The 25621-nt window shown below is 41.8% G+C and overlaps 1 protein-coding gene across 1 annotated transcript in view; it reads left to right on the top strand.

The window, feature by feature from the left end:
* Positions 1-25621, top strand: part of CEP95 (centrosomal protein 95) — a 37979-nt gene that overhangs the window by 3558 nt on the left and 8800 nt on the right. The window contains exons 2-14 of the mRNA XM_083148169.1: positions 328-456; positions 979-1086; positions 2478-2591; positions 7812-7899; positions 8114-8220; positions 8339-8464; positions 8842-9039; positions 11817-11884; positions 12784-12986; positions 13223-13361; positions 13442-13559; positions 16071-16255; positions 16669-16761. Coding sequence (XP_083004295.1) covers positions 328-456; positions 979-1086; positions 2478-2591; positions 7812-7899; positions 8114-8220; positions 8339-8464; positions 8842-9039; positions 11817-11884; positions 12784-12986; positions 13223-13361; positions 13442-13559; positions 16071-16255; positions 16669-16761 — 1676 coding nt within the window. The remainder of the gene's footprint in view (positions 1-327; positions 457-978; positions 1087-2477; positions 2592-7811; positions 7900-8113; positions 8221-8338; positions 8465-8841; positions 9040-11816; positions 11885-12783; positions 12987-13222; positions 13362-13441; positions 13560-16070; positions 16256-16668; positions 16762-25621) is intronic.

Here is a 25621-nt window from a genome sequence, read left to right on the forward strand (position 1 = left end):
CAGGTGGCTTTGATTTATCCTTTAGTGACCCATTTGGTCTGTTGGATGAACCTGTGAAAAAGAAAGAGCACAAGGTTATAATAATGTGATCTTTACCCTCATTATAAATAAATGTGTCATGTCTGTATGTACCAATAATATATTAATTGCTAGCTTATCTTCTAGTTAGTGAAGTTTTACTTATAAGTGTTCCTTCTATTAAGACATTGTAATTTGTTATCTTATTTGAGTATAAAGTGTATATACTGAAAGCAAGTCATGCCTCTTGATCCATGTCTTTGTCAACTTCTCAGTGGCCTCTTTTATTCTTTCCCATTTTCTGCATAGACTGGGTGACTATTGCCAACAACCTGCTGTGCAAATGCCATATTAACCTACAAGTCAGAGACTTGAAGTACTGTGATGCTCATGTCTTTATTACGCTGTATGAGAATATTTTAGGAGAGAAAGTGCCTGGTAAGTAATGGCTTACATGATTGATCTAAAATAGTAGGATGTCATGTAAATTTATATAGAACAGATAATATAGGGTTTGGTAACCTGTGTATAATTTCACTGTGCAAGTTCTGTTCTGTTTCGCAAAACTTCCCAGAATTCTGAGAGCAAGTTACTGAAAGGGCTGCTGTCCATTGCCGACATACTTAGAGCCTGGAGCTTGACCCTAAACCTGTCCGCTTGTGACTAATCCTAACACACACACACACACACACACACACACACACCCCACGAGTGCCTACACATAACCCCTCCCCTGGCAGCTTACTAGTGCTGGCCGCATACTTACCGCATCCTAATTAATGTCAGGATGCCGGTGCAGACATTCTGACCATTGGGATGCTGACCGCATTCACCTAGTTCAAGTGTGTATGTAATAGCAGTGACTTCTGTGGGAAGAACCGCAGGCTTGACGCTGGCACAACTGTTTTATGGGACTGAGGGGAGTAACCTGGTGGTAATGTCAGTGTATCATTTCTGCAGATTTTATTGCTGACTCTCAAAGTCCAGAAGATGATTCTCACAATGTCCAGTCTGTGATCGACTCGCTGGCTCTTGACTATTTGCAAGTTAGCCTGTCTCATATAACAGGTAATTATAGGGACTACTGTGGATTAACTTGTGATCCGATAGGTCATCTCTTGACCAATAGGAAATGGTCAAAGCAAAAATATGATTGTGTGTGTGTGTGTGTATTATAATCCTTACATATAAAGTGCAAGTAGGTGGGGCTCTGGCAAAAACAGCATAAATCTTTAGAACGGAATAACTTCTAATGATTTCTGTGTTTTATTAACATTTCCTGCAGTTCGTACATAAATACCGAAACATTGGAAACTATTCCTATCTGAAGATTTGTCCCCCGATTGCCCCAACTACTTTCTTTATATTGTGGTTTGGGGGGGGGGGCAGGGAATCGTGCTGCGGGGGGGCTCCTGTGGATGCTGGAATTGACTGCACCAGAATATCAGTGGTCTACCTGTATTGGTCCAATTACATGGATGTAATGGAATATTATAAATAGTGTTCATTCTAGCACCCGCCATCTTTGAAAACCCATGCAGTTCCTCTTCCCTGCCTGGGGTGTCGCTGTCTGCTGTGGTGTTTCTAGCACAGGTGTGGTTTGCATATCAGTACTAATATACAGACCAAACTGTGTTACAAGCACTATAGTAGACAGCGACACCCCAGGCAGGGAAGAAGAACTGCATGGGTTTTCAAAAATGGCGGGTGCTAGAATGAACACTATTCTATCAGGTTGTATCCAAGTAAATCTTGTATTTTTGTTGGTAAACTGACTAACTGGTATGTAATATATATATATATATATATATATATATATATATATATATATATATATATATATATATATATATATATATATATATATATATATATATATATATATATATATATATATATATATATATATATATATATATATATATATTATATATTTTTTTTTTTACACAATTAAAACCAAACACCCACGTTTGTAATGGGTAGTAGTTATCTAAATATCCATTTAAGTACACCAGATTGCAAAAATAGCATACAAATCCAATGTGACCATTCCAAAGCTAATTATGTTGTAGATTCCTTTATAAATGGGATATGCACTATTGAACCTTACTATTCCCCATCCACAATAAGGCAAATGGAGAAGAGCTATGCAGTGTGGTTGTAGCTCAGTGAAAAACCTTTTTTTGCCTATACATCTCCTCTTAATTATTATTATTTAGGCAAGGAGACTCCTCACTGCTCCCTGACCCAAGCGGAGTGCAGGGAAGCTTTGTAAGTGCTGTATGCAAATGATGACTTGTTGGTATATTTCTACATCACAGCTCTCTTGCCTTACTAACACAGAGAAGCTGATGTAAGAAGCCAGCCCTTAGGGAGCTGTGGACATCCGCTCCTGCTTTGCATTAGAGTTAGCAGGTGAAAAACAATGAATCTAATAAACCACTTTGACCTATTTACAGGAGAGAACATTGTCCGAGGGGACATAGAGTCCATCCGAAGTCTCTTGGAAATATTCGATGGCTTGTTGGAATATCTGACCGAGCAGATCAGCGAAGCTTCTTCCCAGAATGGAGGTGAGTCACAGACCTGCAGACTTGGATGGTACACTCCGCCAGATTCAATTTATTATTTTTGTGTGTGTGTGCCGGCCACCACAAGAGGGTGCTAAAAAGGAGCTGTTCAAATGTTGCTCCATTGAGGCACGTATGATTGCCAACGTTTTCTTGTCTGAGTTTTCAATTTCCTTTCTTGCATGTGATGTTTAAATGTTTTTACTATGTGTTTACTAAACATGTAGTGCAGCAGACCATCGGGGAGAGGCGTGGAGAACAGACTCCCTGGAAGCTTTCATTTCTGCCATCTCTGGAGGTGGGATAGAGGGGATTTTGTGGGTCGCACAAGACACAATAATGAGCAGAAAGGACCCCCTTTATTCCAATGTTCAAGACCAATTGGTATTACATATGGGGGTGTGCTACCTCGGACATAAGTTGAACAGGTATAGAAGACAAGAAAAGGGTGTCCTGTATCGGTGCACCAAATTTGGGATAGAGATAAAATCTAACTTTTATTAGTACATTTAAGAACTGCGAGATAAAAAACAACATACAATAACAGACAGGGGTGGGATATAACACTCTTAAAACTAAGGTGGCAGGCTGATGATTGTAGTAGAATAAGATATATGTATTGTTTTCACTTGGAACCAAATGCTGGTATTATTAGCACGAGTGGGTTAAGTAACCTCTTTAATGGGTGCTCTGTACCAGTTTTATCGCAAATAAAAATTATTTGAGAGGCGAAATATTGGGACGTGGTGCCACAGCTGGTGGAGGTTGGTGTTCACTATGAGTGTATAAGCCAAGGTTTAGGCCAGTGAAATACCTCCCCGTGTCACCGTCCTTAAGTACTGGACGCCCCCTGTGAGTACACTCTGTCAGATCGCACCTATTGCTCCCATTTGGCTACAACTTTGCCTATTACGGGAGTCTATGTGCTGTTCTGGAGTGCCCCAGGGTTAATCCACTGTGCCAGTCCTATGGAGTCGCCTCCAGGGGGACCTAGCTGGTAGCAGTGAAAGCCCTTACAAGGGCTATGGCGATAGCGCACAGGTTCAACAAAATTTTTACATTAGTATGAAAATAAACAAACAACTACAATCATCTGCCCGCGCACCGCTAGCCGGCACGCGCTTCGCAGATTTCAGCTTCCTCAGGGCCAACCTGCCTGAATGACTCCAAGGGTTTTTATACCATATGTGCTGTAGTATGCTCCAATCACGGGGTGTCTCAGTGGACGAGCCCCCGGAAGGTTTGGCGGGAAAAATAGCCCTATCATGGAGCCCGCTGTCTGACCAGCCCCTGTACGGTGTCTCACATGTTCAGACATCGCGTCGTGTAGTCATGGTTACCATCCACTCGTGTGCCCCGCGGCGGGCGCACTTCCGACGTGAATCCCTGCTTGTTGTGCGGTTGCCATGGTTGCCGCGCAGAGTGTGTTCAGAGACGGGTACGTCTGTTACGTACGTCCGCTCTGTCCACTCTCATTGCTAAGCGTGTGATGCTGTCTTGGTTGTCATAGTTACCCCTTGATCATCCCATTGCGTGGTGTGTGGGCGTCACTCTGGCGTGCGTCCACTACATCCCCGTCGCGTCTATTGTTGTAGCGTCGGGTTGCCATGGTTACATTAGCCGGCTACTTATGGATCCCCTGATCGTTGGAGTCTATTCCAAACCGAAAATTTCTCTTAATACTCTAATCTTATAACTTATGGTGTCCCAATCTCATACTAATGGGTGAAAAATAGAGTAAAAAAACAGTTGTGCAGGGGCATTCTAGAATGCCCCTGCAATAAGACCTATATTGGGAAGACCATCAGGCCCCTCAAGAAAAGAGTACTTGAGCATATCTCTAGCATTAAAAATGCAGAAAAAGATAGACAGGCCATGAAAGCACTCACCCCTGTCGCACGTCACTTTTTGAAACATCATCAGTGTAAGACATCTGGGTTGAAAGCCTATGGTATGTTGAGAGTCAACATGGGGATCAGAAGAGGTGACATAGATAGGGAGTTACTCAGGCAAGAGACCAGACTCATTTTTCTAATGGGAACCATGTCACCAGAAGGCCTCAATGAGGAAAACAGTTACTCAGCATACCTATAACCCGATAAGTCTTTAAAATATGCATTAGCATATTCTCATTTTTATATCATGCATCTTCTATTGTGTATACCAGCAAAGTGACCCTCTTATAGGTTTGGGAATGGTTGCCACCACACACCTCGTCTTATTCTCCTTCTTCTTACATAAGGTAATTACATGGCACATCTGTCATATTATTCTCCCCTTAGGATACTCCATTTGTAGGGTTAATCCCCAGATCCCTATACATCTTATTTCTCTCTCTCATACTTTTATAATACTAGTAGCTTACCACATCACATGAATTTTCGGTGTAACACACCTGTATATTTTAGCCACAATACCTATGTGTATTCATATTCCTTATGACGGGTATATATACACATTTTTCAGGATCAGATGCAGAAAATGTGATACTGTCGATATCAATTATTGACACTGATCACATACACTTGTTGGATACCCACTACCACTTTTTTTCACAGTTGTATTTATTTTGTATTTTGTTGTGTAACACTAGTTCTCACTTACCTGGGTAGGCATCCATCTTTTTGAGATGTCCCATCACACACGTGGGTGGCGGTGGCAGGAACATTAGCCACTCATTGACACACACATTTATTATGAGAAGTATAATACTTTTCTTCCTCTTTTTCTTCTTTTTCCTTCATTGAGGTATTTTCCTCATTATTCTATAGGGTCATACACCTTGATCACCAATGTGTCCATTTCCACCAGATCCTCAGCTAACATTTTTTATATCACTTACCTGCTCAATATCTCAGTAGGGCACTTTACATTATATATATTTTTTTTACTCTATTTTTCACCCATTAGTATGAGATTGGGACACCATAAGTTATAAGATTAGAGTATTAAGAGAAATTTTCGGTTTGGAATAGACTCCAACGATCAGGGGATCCATAAGTAGCCGGCTAATGTAACCATGGCAACCCGACGCTACAACAATAGACGTGACGGGGATGTAGTGGACGCACGCCAGAGTGACGCCCACACACCACGCAATGGGATGATCAAGGGGTAACTATGACAACCGAGACAGCATCACACGCTTAGCAATGAGAGTGGACAGAGCGGACGTACGTAACAGACGTACCCGTCTCTGAACACACTCTGCGCGGCAACCATGGCAACCGCACAACAAGCAGGGATTCACGTCGGAAGTGCGCCCGCCGCGGGGCACACGAGTGGATGGTAACCATGACTACACGACGCGATGTCTGAACATGTGAGACACCGTACAGGGGCTGGTCAGACAGCGGGCTCCATGATAGGGCTATTTTTCCCGCCAAACCTTCCGGGGGCTCGTCCACTGAGACACCCCGTGATTGGAGCATACTACAGCACATATGGTATAAAAACCCTTGGAGTCATTCAGGCAGGTTGGCCCTGAGGAAGCTGAAATCTGCGAAGCGCGTGCCGGCTAGCGGTGCGCGGGCAGATGATTGTAGTTGTTTGTTTATTTTCATACTAATGTAAAAATTTTGTTAAACCTGTGCGCTATCGCCATAGCCCTTGTAAGGGCTTTCACTGCTACCAGCTAGGTCCCCCTGGAGGCGACTCCATAGGACTGGCACAGTGGATTAACCCTGGGGCACTCCAGAACAGCACATAGACTCCCGTAATAGGCAAAGTTGTAGCCAAATGGGAGCAATAGGTGCGATCTGACAGAGTGTACTCACAGGGGGCGTCCAGTACTTAAGGACGGTGACACGGGAGGTATCTCACTGGCCTAAACCTTGGCTTATACACTCATAGTGAACACCAACCTTCACCAGCTGTGGCACCACGTCCCAATATTTCGCCTCTCAAATAATTTTTATTTGCGATAAAACTGGTACAGAGCACCCATTAAAGAGGTTACTTAACCCACTCGTGCTAATAATACCAGCATTTGGCCCGCACAGGTTATCCCCTGTACGGACCACCAGCACACGGTTCCAAGTGAAAACAATACATCTATCTTATTCTACTACAATCATCAGCCTGCCACCTTAGTTTTAAGAGTGTTCTATCCCACCCCTGTCTGTTATTGTATGTTGTTTTTTATCTCGCAGTTCTTAAATGTACTAATAAAAGTTAGATTTTATCTCTATCCCAAATTTGGTGCACTGATACAGGACATCCTTTTCTTGTCTTCTATACCATCTCTGGAGGTGACCTCCACATTGGCGCTCAGAATGTTCTTGTGGGATCCTCAACATGTGTCTTGACCACCTGGAGTTGAATTAAACTTTTTTATGGTGGAACTAGAACCAAGGCATAATGCTTTGGAAGGTGGTGATTGTGCCCTCCCCGAACAGCTCAAATGATTTTGTGCAAGGGCCAAGACTCTCCAGTGAGACACATTAGTCTTAATTCATCCCTGTGTGCCCTGCAGTAGACCATACATCCAGTCTGTGAGTGACTGTTTTGGCCATTTGGCACTACTAGGAGGAGTGCATAACGGCAAGTTATGAAGAACCAAATAAATCTTTGGTGCAAAATGGCAGCTTGAGCCCTTCCAGTTGTTGCAGCAACATACTCAATTCTGGCATTGGCTGCTTGCTGGGTTAAAAGGTGCATTGATATGCTTGCGTTTCAATAAATAGGTTCAAATAAATACCTTATTGTGAGTTTATTCTTATTGTACTAATATGATAGAGATTTGTAGGTCATTTAAAAAAAAAAAAAAAAAATACCTCATTAAAATATTCCTTGTCCTCCGTCTTCAGTTGATGCTTGCAATGACTTTTGTGGCACATACCCATCTCCCATAGGGAGAATAGAACCTGTGGTGAGCAAAGCAAGCCTTCTTTGCGCTCTCCCCCCTGTCGGAGTACTGGCAGTTGGGATTCTGACATCTGTATACTGACCGTCGGGGTTCCCCCTGTCAAACCGCCATACAATATGTATACCTAGTAATATTTAAACTTGCTACTGTAGTTCTATCGATACATCACATCTAAAATGTTGTCCCCCCAAGATGTAAATATGCGCTCACCAATAACACCCTGCACCTAGTGACCACTATATTTTGTGTATTTGATTATAGTAAGTTTTTTCATTAAAAAGCTTTATGTTAAAGCATCCTACTCCTACTACGTAACTGAGCTGTGATGCTTATTACTGTGTGTTTTATTTGTCTAGATCTGGAAAATTATAAAGAATTTAATCTGAGAAGGCAGCAGGAGGAAATTACCAAGGGGCATAAAGATGTCCTGCCTTCCTCTGCAGGGTAAGATACTTTCTGGATATTTAAGTAAGCCTCCTTTTGAGTGCCAACGTTGCTTTGAGAAATGTGCAAAATATTATATATATATATATTTTTTTATGGGCAGCTCTGAATTGGGAATGCCTCCCCTTTTTCTGTTTTTTTTTTTTTTTTTTTTTTTTTTACATCACATTTTTGGAATGTACTTCTTTTTTAAAGCCCTGTGTGTTCCTTGTAGGTCTCTCTCTGTTGACAACATTGCACCTTCCTGGGAAGTGGATGGGTCTGAATCCACAGCCGAACTCATTCGCCTTGGAGACACTGCTCACACCTTTACAGTAAGAGGTAATGATTAGATTGGGCGCCCCTTTCCTGCACATTGCCTGGAAATCTCTAATCCCCCCTTCAAATAAATATATAAAAAAAAGTATGTATGTTTCTATATTTTATCATGTGATTGCAGGTTCCGATTTAGAAAGATTAAGGCAGAAGGAAGATCGGACTATTATACTGCATCCTGCCAAGACTGATGAACCTAGAGCCTCCATATCTTCTCCACATGTGTCTACTTACAAAAATCCTATTCACTGTGAGTAACCCACTGTAAGAGAGGGCCGCCGCTGTTGTATTAATCATTGAATGTATGTACGCTTATGGGCCTTACACACGGACGGCGGGCGTTGTGAGCAATGCTGTCTGCTGAGCGAGGTGTCAGGGCAGTGTTTTCTATTGGCCCCCACCGATTAATAACTTGTGTGCAGGTTATTAATCGCCGCCGGATTCAGTGCGGAGGGACCGCGCATTTAAATTGCTGCGTGGTCTACACACACTCAGTGATTTAGTAAAATCACTCAGAAAATGCCAGAATGTCGCCCTGTGTGTAGGGTCCATTAGATTAGTTAAGTTTGTTATGTAATATATATAATTTGTCTCCTCCTTTTTTCTTTTTTTTTTTGGTATTTGTAGTGCAAGCTAGGCCACAGGCACCAGAGCAACTTCCGGCAGCCATCCCTTTAAATCGTCCATATCAGCCCAAGGCCAGCAGGCCTCTCACGGTCAGCCGGGATGTCCAGCTTTCTGTAGGCAGTGAAAATCATTTGAGAAGAAAAAAGTCTCCCCCTGATATTAATGATGCCCCAGACATGGGCAGCTCTGCAAGTGAAGGTAAATTCTACTCCACGCTGTAAGGCCTTACCGAATTTTTATTTTACTCGTAGATATAATCAAATATTACTTGGCCTCAACATGGCTTATCCATCAGTCTAAAGAATAAAAAAACCTCTGCCAAACAAATAGTTTTCAATAAGTTGTTAGCAGGTCAGTACATCTTGTGTCGGGTAAGACTACTTCAGAATTTGAAAGCACAATTCTACTATATTCTGTCTGATATAAAGAAACTAGGATGCACTGTTGGATGTTAAAAAATGGGTGTACTGAATTTCACTTTCGTTCTTTTGCTAAAAAGCACTAAATCCAGATCATCATAATAATAATAATAATAATCGCACAAAGCACCACAGACTGCCAGTTATTTAACCTAAAACTCCCATTGTTGCACTGGGCGAACCCCTGATTGGGTGAACCTATCTGCAAATCGTTTTGGTTGCTTAGGTGACCAACACTAATTCCTGCATTGCTGCAAGTTGCTGTAAACCAGGGCAATTCATCTTTCCCTAGGACAGGGGTTCCCAATCTTCATCTAATCACGGCACCCTAGAGTATCAATTTTTCCAAGGCACCCCTAGGCCCCAAAATATATATCAAATTAAGTAGATTGTGTTTATATGTGCTTATTAGATTCAGTTATGTGGTAAAGGACAGGTTTGGTTCTGATTGTACAAATTTTATGATTGGCAGCCACCAGCACTGGTTTTGTCCAGAAATAATTGATCATAAATAATTTGAATTGGTCCTGGATGACCAACCCAAAGCACCCCAGGGAGCCTAGGCGCACAGTTTGTGAACCACTGCCCTAGGATGTTATCAGTAGCATACTGGACATACAGTACTACTTTTTCATTTGCTTGTAATAGTGAATTCATGGTTAGTGCAGAAATGCATTGGCGTATATGCCTTGAAGATTGATAAGGTAGAACAGGCATTCCCAACCATGGTCCTCAAGGCACACCAACAGTGCAGGTTTTAGTGATATCCAGGCTTGAGTACAGGTGACTTAATCAGTACATCAGTTATTTTGATTTAACCATCTGTGCTGAAGCCTGGATATAAAACCTGCACTGTTGGTGTGCCTTGAGGACCGTGGTTGGGAATGCCTGATGTAGAGAGACAAACTACAAACCAACCAGCTTTAAACACAGCATGTAACATGGCAGCTAGGCGCTGGTAGTTTAGGGCTCCTTTATCAACAAGTGACAGCACTTTTTGTTGAATAACTGGTTGCATATGACATATGGTGCTCCAGCCAATGGGCATCTAACTGTCATATTTGAAAAATGGCAGTTGATATCTGGCTGAAGCACCATTTATCATACACCACAAATTGTATCATTCAACAAGTGGCCCTGTTACCTCTTTCCGCTTTATCACTCTCCAAGGCTTAGTACATATCGCCCATAGCCCCACCTGCAGTGCACATGGTGTTGCCCATGTGCCAACAAAATGTACCCTGCTATCAGGTCTGCATTAAAACCATGCCTCTGGCATTCAACATAATGGAGAACTTGGTCGTTCTTAACCTAGAACTTATTAGTCATTACATTGAAATGCAGAACTGTAGATTAGATTGTGTTTGTAACCTTCAAATTAATTTTTAATAGTGAATATCTGCATAGTTGACAGGTGGAATAGTGTAATTTCTTCATCCACGTTTGGGCACAGGGACGTTTTCTATATAGTAGAGCGGTTAGGGCACCAAATGGCTACACATTTTTATTTTATTTTTTTCCCATCAACCTCTGACTCCCTCTCCTCTAATACCCTAGCCACAGCAAGCCGGTTTTTAGTTTGGTGCCTGCAGGAGCAGTCACAATTTTGTGGGGGCTGCTTTTAAGTGGCTCACCATTACTTTTATTTATCTTACGTTAATGACCGAATGGGCAGTGAAAGGTGTCCTATAGGATGCCCTCATTGCCACTTCAACATCTCAAGCTGCAACACCAGTTACTGGGTCGGTGATTTCCACCAAGGGCTCTGGGAGGACGGCAAACATCTCCCAGAGCCCGTAGCCACAACCATACTGGGAGGACAGGTAAGAGTGGATCTCTGAAAGCAGGAAGCGGCATACTCTCTGCTTTACACCACCGGAGTGGGATATCCCTGTCAGTGAAGCCTTTGAGACAGCTTTTGGACACCACAGTATCCCTGTGCTCCTAGTGGATGAAGAAGAAAATCAAATGTATGTTCTTACCTTGTTAAATCCTTTTCAATGCGGGAGCAGGGGGCCATCTTGAAGCTCCTTACTTGTGAGGTTCATTCCTATAAACCAGTTTTCTAAACTCTCTCCTGTTGTGTTTCTCTGTGTGTTCCTGTAATCCTTATCCCCCCCCCCCCTTTTTCTTCTCTTCGCTCTTGCCATGGCTTGCTGGGGGGTGGGGTATAGTGGAGGTGCTGATGGGAAAATATTTATAAGTATTTGATGCCCAGACACCAACTTCTCCAGGCTATACCCAGTGTCCCCTATTGACTAGGAGAAAATTATTTAGGAGGTAATAACCTAAATCCCTGTTTTGCATATACTAACCAGGAACCAGTGCATTTATTTAATTTTTTGATTTGAGTTTAATAACATGACCTCTAAAATTCAAACCAAATTATTTTTGATATGCCGCACTGTAACTGCTTAACTTATGTGGAAAAACCTGAAGTTGCTGTTCCAGCTGAACACTTTCATTATTATTTGTAAAGAATTTTATTTATAAGCTCTGAAAATGTTCTTGATTCTGTGTGATCAAAATATAGTGTATATTTTTATTTCCTTTCAGGGTCCGAGCCACTGAAATCTCTGGCAAGCAGGGCTCTGGAGGAGGTGGGCCATGGTATTGCTACAGAGGTGAGCTCAATATCTAGCATCTCAAAGTTAAATGGCAGACTGATTGGCCCCTAGACTTCAGTGGTCCCTAGACTTCCGAAATTGTAAATCATTTCAGTCACCATTGTAAAGGGCCACTAACCTTTTTCAAAAATATGAAGGCTAAAATACTGTTAACACTTATGGGCCCCATACATCAGCAATCACAATTAATGGATTTCCAGATCCAGGGATTTTTTGGCCAAATAAATGGATTCTACAATCTATTTGACTTGCCCACACATTACAGATTTATGTCAGTGGTCGGCAGATTTTTCCATCTAAAGATTGCATCTTCATATCTGGAAATTGCCTAATCGATTGCTGTTCATAATGTAAATAGATGAAGAAGACGAATTTGGGAATGCCCACACATATAAAAAAGATCTGCAAAATCTGATTAAGCAATCGATTGGCGATCCCTATTAATTTTTGATTGGGATTGCCAAAAGGGGGAGCCCACACATCTAAAATTAATTGTGGCAATCCTCTCCAGATCTCAGGATTGTCATAATTAATTGCTAATGTTTGGGGCCCATAAGTTAAAGTGGCATGACTCGTGACTGGCCACTGTAAGTTATCCCCTTCTCACTCCATTGGATAGCAGAAGCCCCTCTGCTTATAGAAACCAATCAGATTCTAGCTATCATGTCTCTGTTGCATCCTAGAAAATGATAAAAATAATTTGATTGGTTTCTATGGGTAACATCCCTACTTTTCCACTTTTTAAAAAGCTTTTAGTAAATTTACCCCTTGGTCTTTACGAATAGCTTTGTAAGTATTTGCATCCACTTGCGGATGAGGGTCAGGGTAATATTTGATATTCTTAAAGTGTACTAATCTATTGAGACTTTTTTTTGTTTGTTTTGTTTCAATTGCAGGTCCCTTCAGTGCAGTTGGGACAGAAGAAAGTAGCATTTCGTACTCAGCCTGATGTCCGGTTAATGACCCTGCAAAGCACTATGGGTGAGCAAGGTGACTGGGACTTAACCAGCGAAGAAGGAAAATGTGCAGAGCCTAACTCTCCAACTTTGCAACTGACAGATGAGCAGCCCTCACGGGGCTCCGAGTATTCCCAGATAAAGTGAGTAGAAAATGTTAGGAGCACTGTATAAGTACCCCCTTCTTTTTTTCTTTTCTTTTTTTAAGTGCCCTCCCCCTTCTTCTTTTTTTTTTTTTTTCTGATTACCCATTTTTATTACGTACAATATTGTTTCTGTAGTATTCTATATAATCTGCTCATGAGGTAAGAATGTTCTTTACTTATAAGGCCACTGTACTATAAATCATCCGTTCTGTGTGGCCTATCTATTTATCCAGTTCCAGATCTTCAGATCCTCTTCCCCCATCCCTAGAGGAGGAGCCAATCTCTGTTCAACGAGCAAGGAATAAATTATCAGAACTTGAACTCCAGGAGATGTCTAAGAGACTGTCTCGTCGGCTTGATGAACTGGATCGTGTGAGTTAATAATGTTCTGTACACTGACTGTAATAGGCTTGTGTTGTGTGATACTGGGACTTACTCTGTTTGTTGGACAGATGCTGAAGAAGGTGGTGCAGGGTGATCACAGCTCAATCAGTGAAGCAAAAGAAGAAGACAAACTCTCTCACCACAGTGACAGCATCATTGAGTTCCGCAGGAAGAAGCGGCTGCATGGTAGGGTCTAGTAACCTGATACATACAGTACGGGGCAAAAATTTTAGGCAACTGTGGGAAAAAATGCTGAATGTTTTCATAAATAGAAGTGTTTATATTTTTTATTTTTTTCAAATCTAAACTGAATGAACACGAGAAAACAAATCCATATCTAGTGGACCACCCTTTGCCTTCAAAACAACATCCCTTCTAGGTACACTTGTACAGACAGTTTTTAAAGGAACTCTGCAGGGAGGTTGTTCCAAAAATCATGGAGAACTAACCTCACTGTGGATGTTGCTTGCTCAGATCCTTCTGTCTCTTCATGTAATACCAAACAGACTCAATTATAATTAGATTGGGGCTTTGTGTGGGCAATATCATCACTTCCAGATGCCTTCCTGATGGTATAGCATCATGAATAACTATTTGCTTTCTGTTACAGACAAATATTTTAAATATTTCAGTCCAGAGCACCTTCTGCCATTTTTCTGGTCCCCAGTTCCTATGTTTTCACAGATAGTGAAGTTGCTTGGCCTTGTTTCCATGTTGAAGGTATAGCTTTTTGGGTGCAGTTCTTGCATGATGACGACTTCTGGCCAGACCTCAATGAACATTAGACTGATCTGATGGCACTGTTGGACATCTTTGTATTTTAGGGGAAGTAAGATTTGTCTGTACTTGTGTAGTTTTTATGGCGCCCGATATATCGGATGCGATATTGGCCGATATATCGATGCGATTTAAAAAAAAATATTTGTAACCTGTTAATAACTCCACTATCCACTACGCATGGAGTTGATTTTACATAGTGTGGCGAGCGCAGTAATCCACGGGGCTCGCCGCGCTTTGGGCTCGGTGGCTCGCTGGGCTCGCCACACTATATAAAATCAACTCCATGCGTAGTGGATAGTGGGGTTACGAACAGGCAAAAAATCGCATCGTATATCAGCCGCTATCACATCCAATCGGGCGCCGTGAACCTACACAAGTACCGATCTGTCTTTCTTCTGATAAGGTCCTCGAAGTGGCTTGTTTCTTTGTGCTGGAAAGCTTAACCAACACACCTTGAAACCGCAATGTACTTTGAAATCTTAGCCTTGGAGAGACCTTGTTGAATACAACTACCTTGTGTCTTGTTGCTGTGATCAGTATCTCCTAGTCAGTGGCAGATTTGACCAATGGACTGCAGGCCCACCAGTAAAAGCTGCCAACCCACTTAGTGTCAGTAAAGTCTCCCGGTGGACTAAGGGTCCTCTCTTACTGCCCTGCTGCAATCCCCGGGAGGTCAGCCTTGCAGTAGAGAAAAGTAAACTAGTAACACTTCTAATTTATTATTATTAATTAAAAAAAAAAAAAAAAATTTCACACCTGCCTAAAACTTTTGTACAGTATTGTATACCAAGTGCCCAGGTACTATGCATGCCGCCGGATTACATTTCGTAGATGTGGCCACGCCCTCCACAATATTAGTCAGGTTGTTTTTATTGTTTTGGCTGATGGGTGTATACTGAGTGTGGATGCACTTCTAAATATGTCCAGCAGATGACATTGTAGTAGCGTGTGATGCAGGTTAAAACCTACAGGTAGTCCTTTTTATTTGTCTATCGACATTCTGTAAGTTATATGTTTGGTCTGCTGAGGGGCACTTGTTTGCTTTCCTAAAACTGAATTCTATGCACCTTCAGCCATTATAAAATTAGTTGTTCTCAACCAACTTCAGAAATTAACAAAGGAATTGGGTTTAGAATAATAACGTGTAGGATAAGACTTTGTTTCATCGGGACATGGTTCTATTTCTGTCTGTCTGTTTTTTGTTTTTTTTTCCTATTCAATTTTGCTTTATGTAATCAAAATCATATTGGATGCTGTTGATTCGATATCTATGTGCAGTATCAAATTTGAATAGAAATATAGACTTTGCAGTCAGCGGCGTAGCTTTGTTTGGGGCGCCCCCCCGCCGTTAATGGGGGTGCGCCCCCCCTCCCTGCCCGTCCGTCCGGCCTGCCCCCCCTCCCCCCATTGCCGCATGCTTACCTGTCCGCGCGTCCCGGCTCCCCTCCTGGCTTCAATAAATTCTATGCAGACGGACCACGATAAAATGGCCACCCCCATACCGCAGACAGTTTCAGAGAACAGTCTGCTTTATGGGGCGGCCATTTTATCGTGGTCCGTCTCCATAGCATTGATTGAAGCCAGGAGGGGAGCCGGGACGAGTGGACAGGTAAGGATGGGGGGCGGGGGGATTACTATAGCACCGCAGCGCCCCCATATGCACAGCGCCCCCCCCCCACGCGACCGCGGTGCTATAGTTACGCCACTGTTTGCAGTCAAGACCATATATTACAGATCTGTACTATATAGTCTCTATGAATCTCGACATGATTGACATGCACTCTTTCACAGTGGACATTTCAAACCCAACGAGGTTGCTGATTAGAGGACAGTCCCCATAGAAGCTAATAAAATTCTAATTGGCTGTGGGAACATCATTTCCATAAATTACATGTTTAATATGTTTTCCCTCATAAGCTGCACAGCACCCAAAGAAGAACCTTACCAGGCCACGTTCTCTATCATCCTCCCCACTGCCACCCTCACACCAGCAACTAAGTACACAGTTTGAGGATGCGCTCTGTAAGAACACCAGAGGAGATATGGGGAAAATTAGGAGGGATGTCCAGAAGGAAGTGGATCTGCAACGGTTAAAGTCTCAGGTATGATCTGGGTCCACATCACACACCAAATCAGACCTTATTGTGTCCCAAAGCTGTTCCTAATTCGTCCTATAAAACTGGTATTGCAGGGCTACAGGAGCAGCTAAGCACAAATAACATTTTACACAGCACTGGAAATGTTCTAATTCAGTGTTCCTTTCGTGCACCCCACTATAAAATGGAACTTCTGTGGGGGCAAAGAGCTCAAATGGCAAAGCATAGCTTGTCATCAATAATTGGTGTCTGTCCACATGCTTAAGCGTGGGCACAATCAATTCGTATAGCGTGTACCCTTGCATGCTTTGAGCCTTGCTGAGCTCAGCACTCTTTACTGTCGTGTTCCCCCAAAAACAATCATGAAAAACCTCATGTGGACCTTTTTTATGTGGGTTTGCTTGTTTTTCTTCCTGCAGATGCTATCTAATGCCTATGAAGAGGAGTTGAAAGAATTCGGTGCAACAGAGCGGAGCAAGTTATCAAAGCTAAAGGAAAAGTTGAAGGAAAATGTTAGTAACTATAATTCTCCAAGTGCAATTTGACAGAATGTTTACAATGTCATTAGGTGTCACTTGATGTGTCATTAACAAGATTGGCGCTGCCTATTACTATTACACTCTAATTATCAGTAACCTTGGCTGCAGCACTGTATACTGAATAGAGATCATAACAAAGTGACTGAAACAAGAGCAGAGGCTGATTAGTTGGTTACCTAAGCTCATTACTTATTTGCAGACTTCATGTGTGGTGGTGGTTTTTTCTATTTTAGACAGGAAATTTTTACATCAATAGGTTAAAATTAGAGCACTCATCCGGTTTGTTTGGCGTAAAAAAATATTTATTTTTACATTTAACAAATGTAATATCAATAATCCACAAGTTATATCAATGAACAGTACACTCAAACTCTCAATGAAAAGGATCCTTGATTGAAATACGTTCATATTTCAAATGATCGAATTTGATAGAACAATGATCAGTTTTATTACTGCATTAGCATTTGCCCATGGCCTCGCTCACATGGATATCTGTAATTGCTCAGCGGAATGAACATATAGTCTGGTTTTTCCTTTGTTGGTCCTATCCTCGATATCCCATCAAGATAAAACCAACCTCTTTCCTTCTAGGTTAATAAGCTAGACAATAGTGAAAATGTGATCAAAATACATCCAGTAGTTGCATGATGCCAAACAAACATTTTGGATTTTTGTTGGTCTTTAGTTCTTACACTGTGATTAAAAGATTGAGGGGCCAGTATTTTACATGTATAAGACTTGAGAAAAAGGATGGAGGTGGCGCTAACCCAATGGTGCTGGCGTCGCACACAAGCTGCTGGTCTCAGGGGGGTTCTTGAGTCCTGCGCTAAGTGTGAGATGATATGTGTGGGTTTGATTAAGTAATGCGTGGCACTGTGCGGTATGTGTGAATGGGATAAAAGGATGTTCAATTAAATGGTGTAAATGGTCAACTGAAATTTATTATGAAAATTTCAGTTGACCAATTACACCATTGTACTGAACATCCTTTTATCCCATTCACACATACTGCACAGTGCCACGCATTACTTAATCAAACCCACACATATCATCTCACACTTAGCGCAGGACTCCGGAACCCCCCTGTTCATGTAGAAGTCTTGACTTAAAGCAGATGCTGTTATATCAACATCTGGTTGACCCCATGTGTCCACCAACCCGCTGGCCAGACCATTCTCTGGTGTGTAGGCTATGCCAACTGAGAATCTGCTTCCCATTTCTCCACCCCCTAATAGGATCACTGTGGAGGTTGCGGGAACATTATTTTCTGACTAGTTCACTATCCTCGTTGTTTCCTGCATTGATTGGGGGCTCTTTGTACCATGCTGATGGTTCCTGTGTTCCACTGCTATGAGATATCTTACCGATAGAGAATATATATATATATTTGTTAGGATGACTGACCCTTATGGGAGATTTGTCTTGCTTATAAGTCTTAATTCTTCTTCTCCTTTGGACTTACCACCTTTGCTAAACTTCTTGATTGATGCATGGAGGAATAGGCAAGCTAATGTTCAACAATTGTCCTGCCAGTAACACTCATCGTTCCCTGTTGTGACCTGAAGTGCCTGTGCTGCATCATTCTTCACTGTGCAAAAAGACTTGTCTTATTATTTGAGCAGTCCAAACCTGACTATTGTTCTCTAGACATGCCTTCTACTCCCAGGCATATGTGACTTGTGGTTATTTGGTATGATTGGCCCATGATGAGCTCGCTGACCATACCATCGCCGTTCTGACTCCTTAGGGAATACCCATATTGTTGGTAACAGATTTGTCTGGATCTCTGCTCTGCGTGTTTTTTTGTTTCTTAATCCTTTCCGTGTGACATACTCTAAGCAGCAGCTGGGTGCATATTTGGATGATATGTACCTACCGCAACTGTCAGAGGCTAAGGACTTTATTTGAAGAGGAGCTTCAATTTCCTATCTCAGTTATAAAGCTCCTGGGATGGGTGGAATCCCTTTCGAAACCTATACGATTTTTAATCCATTCTTTGTTCCCGTAGTGTTAGGCACATATTCTAAATTGTTTGAGATGGTCCATTCCCCCCCCCCCCTCCTTAAGGTGAATTCCTATCAGCCTATATCGCTCCTGCCCACACGTATATAAAAAATCCTTCCAAAATGATTAGCTCTTCAGCTGAATTCTGTTATTGCTAAGGGGGTTCACCCTGACCGATTGTGTTTTATTCCTGGCAAGTCTAAAGCTCTTCCTACACCTACAGGGGACTGTGGTGGTGTCCTCTGAGTGGGACTAATGGAGGTATTGTTTATGTTTTGGCTTTGGGGATACCTTTTTATTGAGATAGGTTAAGCTATCTATTTCGCCTAACAAACAAAAAGAACAGAATGTCCCAAGGCGCAATATGGGAGTCCTTGCTGCCTCACAGTTGATGGAGGATCACTGGAAAAGCCTCCTTTTTGTAAGATACTGTATTTCGCCTGGATACCTTTTTTATTATTTTTTTTTTTTTGGGTTGTGGCAGCAGGCAGAGTTGTACCTTTGTCTGTGCTGTTGAACCAGTGTTATTTACATGCCCACTTGGGCCTTGGACCTGGAACCTACAGTGGTAAAAGTAATGTTCTACACAGAGGATATTCTTCTGTTTTTGGCTGATGCCTGTGATTTCGTCCACGCCCTGTTGGACACGGTGAATACATTTGAAATGTACTTTTGGTCTTTTCATTAATTTGAGTAAGTCTACTGCTACTTTGGGACTGTGTGGTCTACAGCTCATTCTCTACAATGACACTTAGAGGAGTTTGGATATAGCGCAATTCTGTATGTTCTGCCCATAACCAATGCTAAAAAAATGACCTGTGGAAGAATTACCCCCCTCTAGTGATGGGTAGTTCATGAATGATTAGTTCGAAATGAACTAATCTTCAAGGTGAACTAAATCGTTCAGATCACTGCTCTGGCAAAGATTAGTTTATTTAGTTCACCAGGAAGTAAAGAAAGTGGGAGGTGTAAGGGTGCCCATACACGTACTGATTACCCGGTATCGTTGTGCATGCGATGCTATTTTAGCACAAAAAGTACTGGGTAATTGGTACGTGTATGGGCACCTTTACACACAGACAGACAGAGCCCAGTAGCTACATAAGGCTCATTTACTGGATCTTTCCTTCCTGAATCTAAAGTTAAAAGTACAACAAAGCCCAAACACTTGCTGCTGCTTCTGGTACTGGGTTGTGAGCATACTGCTGTGCTAAATCTTCTGCTGGGACCTGTGTATGTGCGGAATGGGATCATTCGTCAGACTGCATTTAAGTCTACAGTCATTAGGTCGACCCCACTAGGTCGACTGGCAGGAAGGTCGACCTGACTTAAGGTCGACATGGGCCAAGGTCGACATGACTTTAGGTCGAATTTGCATAAAGGTCGACATGAGGAAGGTCGACTGGTCATAAGGTCGACATGGGTTTTTCACTGTTTTTTGGTCCGAATGTCGACACAGTCGACATGGACACAGTTGGCAATGAGAATCGGACCCTCGCATCGCTCGCTTCGCTCGCAATGCTTCAGGCACGGTGCCTCGCTGCGCTCGGCACACTATTTTATTCTCCCACCACGCCCTAGTGGATGGTAGGGCATGAAATACCGCCTGTCGGCACATGTCGGCTCAAAAAAAACAGTGAAAAACCCATGTCGACCTTATGACCAGTCGACCTTCCTCATGTCGACCTTTATGCAAATTCGACCTTAAGTCATGTCGACCTTGGCCCATGTCGACCTTAAGTCAGGTCGACCTTCCCTGCCAGTCGACCTAGTGTGGTCGACCTAATGACTGTAGACCTAAGTTCATTCTAATAGATGACCGCATCCCGTATGTGCTTCTGCAGCAGCCGTGTTATTCAGCTCTCATCAATGCTCAGCAGTCAGTACATGTTAGCTGCCACAGGTGGCAGTGCTGAGCTCAGACATGGTCTCGACTCTGCGGATGTACATTGTCCTGATGACTCATGAGTCCTGCAAATAGAAACATAGAATTTGACAGCAGATAAGAACCATTTGGCTCATCTAGTCTGCCCCCTTTTTTTTTACCCTTCAACTAATCTCAACCCTTTTTAAACCTTATTTCTTTGTAAGGATATTCATATGCCTATCTCAAGCATGTTTAAATTGTTCTACTGTCTTAGCCTCTACCACCTCTGATGGGAGGCTATTCCACTTATCCACTACCCTTTCTGTGAAGTAATTCTTTCTAACATTTCCCCTGAACCTACCTCCTTCCAGTTTCAGTGCATGTTCTCGTGTTTTATTACTTCCTTTCCTTTGAAGAAAATTTCCCTCCTGTACTATGTTAAAACCCTTGATATATTTGAAGATTTCTATCATGTCCCCCCTTTCCCTTCTCTGCTCCAAACTATACATGTTAAGATCTTTTAGTCTAGGTAAGTTTTGTGATGTAGGCCATGCACCATTTTAGTTGCCCTTCTTTGTACAGTCTCTAATGTATTTATATCCTTCTGAAGATATGGTCTCCACCAATGACCTATAAAGTGGCATTATTATGTCTTTTTTTCTGCTACTGATTCCTCTCCCTATGCAACCAAGCATCTGACTAGCCTTCCTCATTGCTTTGTTACATTGCCTCCCTGCCTTTAAGTCACTTGAAATAGTGACTCCTAGATCTCTTTCCTCCTCAGTAGTTTCCATTATAGTACCCTTGATACTATATTGAGCCTTTGGGTTTTTGAGTCCCAAGTGCATAATTTTGCATTTTTTTGCATGAAACTGTAGTTGCCATGCTCTTGACCAATTCTCAAGTTTACTAAGATCATCAGTCATTTGATTTACCCCTCCTGGTGTGTCTACTCTGTTGCATATCTTTGTGTCCTCTGCAAAAAAGGCATACTTTCCCTTCAATACCATTTGCAATGTCACTAACAAAGATATTAAAGAGCACTGGTCCAATTACAGATCCCTGGGGTACTCCACTGGTAACATGTCCCTCCATAGAATGCACTCCATTTACTACAACTGTCTGTTTCCTATCCTGCAACCAGGTTCTTATCCATTTAATTGTTTTATAATCCAATCCCACACTTTCAAGTTTATTTAGCAGCCTGCGATGTGGGACAGTGTCAAATGCCTTTACTAAAGTCTAGATATGTCACATCTACAGCCCCCCCTTCATCTAGAATTTTGGTCACGGAGTCAAAAAAGTCAATGAGACTTGTTTGGCATGATCTCCCTGAAGTAAAACCATGCTGTCTTGGATCCTGTAAGTTGTTTAATTTAAGATATTCCACTATTCTTTCTTTTAATAGTGTTTCCATTAATTTCCCTACTACTGATGTAAGGCTCACTGGTCTGTAGTTACTTGCTTCTTCTTTGCTTCCACTTATGTGCAGTGGAACTACATTTGCTCCTCTCAAGTCCTCTGGAACTGCACCTGTATCTAGTGACTGGTTGAATAAATCTGTTAATGGCGCTACCAACACATCTTTTAGTTCTTTTAGTATCCTTGGATACACTCCGTCTGGCCCCATTGATTTATCCACTTTCAGTCTTGAAAGTTCTGTTAGGACTTTCTCCACTAGTAAATGTACTTCCATCTACCTTATTTTTATGACTGTCCTTGCAACTTAACTGTGGTCCCTTCCCTTCTCCTTCTATAGTGAATACGGAGCAAAATTAATTATTTAGATGATCTGCAATTGCCTTGTCTCCCTCCACCAAATTCTCAGTGTCTGTCCGCAGTCTTATTATTCCTCCATTTGATTTTCTCCTTTCACTTATATATTTTAAAAAAAGTTTTGTTTCCTTTATCTACCAATTGAGCCATTTTCTCCTCAGCTTGTGCCTTGGCACGCCTGATCACTTTCTTAGCCTCTTTGCTTCTGGCAAGATACACTTCTTTGTCATTATTATTTTGAGTCTGCTTGTATGTCCTAAAGGCCATCTTTTTTGCTTTTACACTAGTTTATACCTCTTTAGTAAACCACACTGGCTTCCTTTTCCTGGTACTTTTCTTAACCCTTTTGATACAAAGGTCTGTTGCCTTTAGTATTGCACTTTTAAAAAAAATTCTGCCTCTCCTGCACTCCTTTCAAGTTCATCCAATCTGCTAATGAGTCGCTTAAACATCTCCCCATTTTTGCAAAGTCAGCCTTCCTAAAATCCAACACCTTTTTGTGTCACTGGAGTTGGACCCTGCCTTGATACTAAACCATACTGCTTGATGATCACTGGATCCTAAATTCTCACCCACATATATGTCTGATATCCTGTCACCATTTGTGAGTATTAAATCTAATATTGAGTCTTTGCGAGTAGGCTCCCTCACCAATTGTTTGAGAGATGCTCCATGTAGGGAATTTAGAAATGTGCTACTTGTAGATGATCTTGCAAAAGACTCCTCCCAATTCACATAAGGTAGATTAAAGTCTCCCATGATTATGACTTCTCCCTTTAAAGCCATTTTAGTGACATCAAGCAATAGGCTCCTGTCCAAATCCTGCCCCTGGCCTGGTGGCCTATAGATGACCCCAGTACAAATAATGTCCTTCTCCCCCATTTCTATGGTCACCCAAAGGGCCTCAGTTTTTTCTTCAATGTTTTGAATTAAAGTAGCATTATGCTTTTATTTACATACATTGCTACCCCTCCTCCAATTCTTCCCATTCTGTCCTTCCTAAATAAATTGTACCTGGTATAGTTATGTCCCAGCCATGGTTCTCATTACACCATGTCTCTGTGATAGCCACAATGTATAGGTCATCCCTTGTCATTACAGCAATTAGATCAGGAATTTTGTCTCCTAGGCTTCTAGCGTTTGCACACATAGTTTTAAAATTTTTGCCTGGTTCAGTAGTTCAATTAGTTCACTGATTCCTACAGATCCCGGAACTAATCTCTGACTTGTACAGCCATAATAAGTACAGTACCTCTGAGCTACCATGTGTGAACTACATTGCTTGCTTTGATTAATTATCCTAGTACATTAGGTCACACAAAGTACACACTCCCAATTAGCCTGCGACACAGAACGGAGTGCTAATTGCTGTCCTGTAGGGTCTAATTACTCCACACAAGACCTAGGGGGATATGAAAGGAATTTTTAATACAAAATAAAGCAGAACAATTGCTGATAGCAGCCAATCCACTTCTGCCTATCATTTATTATAGACTGTACATGATAAGTAGAAGCTGATTGGTTACTATTGGCAACTTTTCCACCTACATTATTAGAATCTATTCTATACCCCCCCCCCCCTTGATTTTGTAGTGGTATTCAATATTGTGTATTACCAAACACTGTAGGTCACTGGTCAGTCATTTGTACCTAGTAGTGATATAAACAACTAGTGTGCAAAATGAGTGCAGATAATTCACTAAAGAGAAAGAGAACCCAGATATGGGATCCTTTTTAAGCTTACTGGAGATGAGAAGAAAGCAAGGTGTTCCTACTGCACAAGTGAAATAAGTGTAACTTGCGGTTCTGTGAGTAATCTGTCACGCCACTTGAAATCAAAACCATCCAACAATATCCACTACTATGAATGTACCACAACAGCCCATACCGACAGTGTCGCATCATACAATATGTGAAGATGAAGTTCGAGACAATACACCTGAACCATCACAAGGTACCAGTGTACTTGCTACAGATTTTTCTTCCGCTGTAAGAACTGTCCAAAGCAATCAACAAACAACCTTATGTAGCTATTTCAGCAGCAATAGGCCAGTGTCAGTTAAGCGCTCAAAAGAATTGGATGAGCAACTGCTAAAATGTATTATCAAGGGTTTCCACCCATTTAGCATTGTGGAGGAGGAAGAGTTCAAAAAGCTTGTCCATGCTTTTTGCCCAGCATACAATCTTCCCACAAGGAAAACTGTATCTGCAGTTTGCTATTGCGGCTTTACAACAGCACTTTACAGGAAGTGCGCACGTCCTTGCAAGGAGCTGATGCAGTTTGCTTAACTACAGACTCATGGACTTCTTTAAATAATCAACGTTTTAATGCAATAACAGCCCATTTTATAACTTCGGAATTTGAGCTACGTTCAGTTCTGTTAGAATGTCTTGAAATGCAGGAAAGACACACCACTGAAAATCTATGCAGGCACTTAAAAGACACAGTGCATGAATGGGGTCTAGAAAATAAAGTGGTTGCTGTTGTCACAGACAATGCTGCTAACATTGTAGCAGCTGTCAGATTGTGCAAATGGCAACATCTGCCATGTTTTGCACATTGTGTTAACTTGGTAGTTCAGGCTGGAGTTTCTGTTTCTGGAATTCATATGATAATAAATAAGAGGCATTGTTGAATTTTTCAAAAGAAGCTCCCATGGCCTTACAAAACTGCATGACACTCAGAAACAGATGGGGCTACCAGAGCTGAAACTCACCCAAGATGTCCCTACTAGATGGAACTCTACTTTGGACATGCTAACCAGGATCGTAAAGGTAAAGGATGCAGTAGTTGACACCTTAGCTGTGCTACACACAGAACTGAGTACCTTGACATCCCATGAATGGGCAGTCGCTGAACAAGTAATAGATGTACTACAGATTTATCAAGAAGTCACAGTGGAAGTTAGTGCTGAAAAATCTGTGCCCAGATCTAAAGTGATCCTTTTTGTAAAACTAATGAACAAAAAAATGGAATCCTTTTTGGATGATCAAGCATTACCTACAGTGATTGCATTGATGGTGACAGCACTGAAAGAACAACTTGTGCGAAGATTCAAAGACCTGGAAAATAACGAACATAACAATCAGGCAACACTTTTGGACCCAAGATTTAAAAGGGTTTTTATTTTCGGATGCAGCCAAATTTCACATGGCTTATGAACATCTGAAGAGAAAAGTATGTGG

This window comes from Crinia signifera, chromosome 6 (genome assembly GCF_055691185.1).
Source record: "Crinia signifera chromosome 6, ASM5569118v1, whole genome shotgun sequence".
In the NCBI taxonomy this organism is placed as follows: Eukaryota; Metazoa; Chordata; class Amphibia; order Anura; family Myobatrachidae; genus Crinia; species Crinia signifera.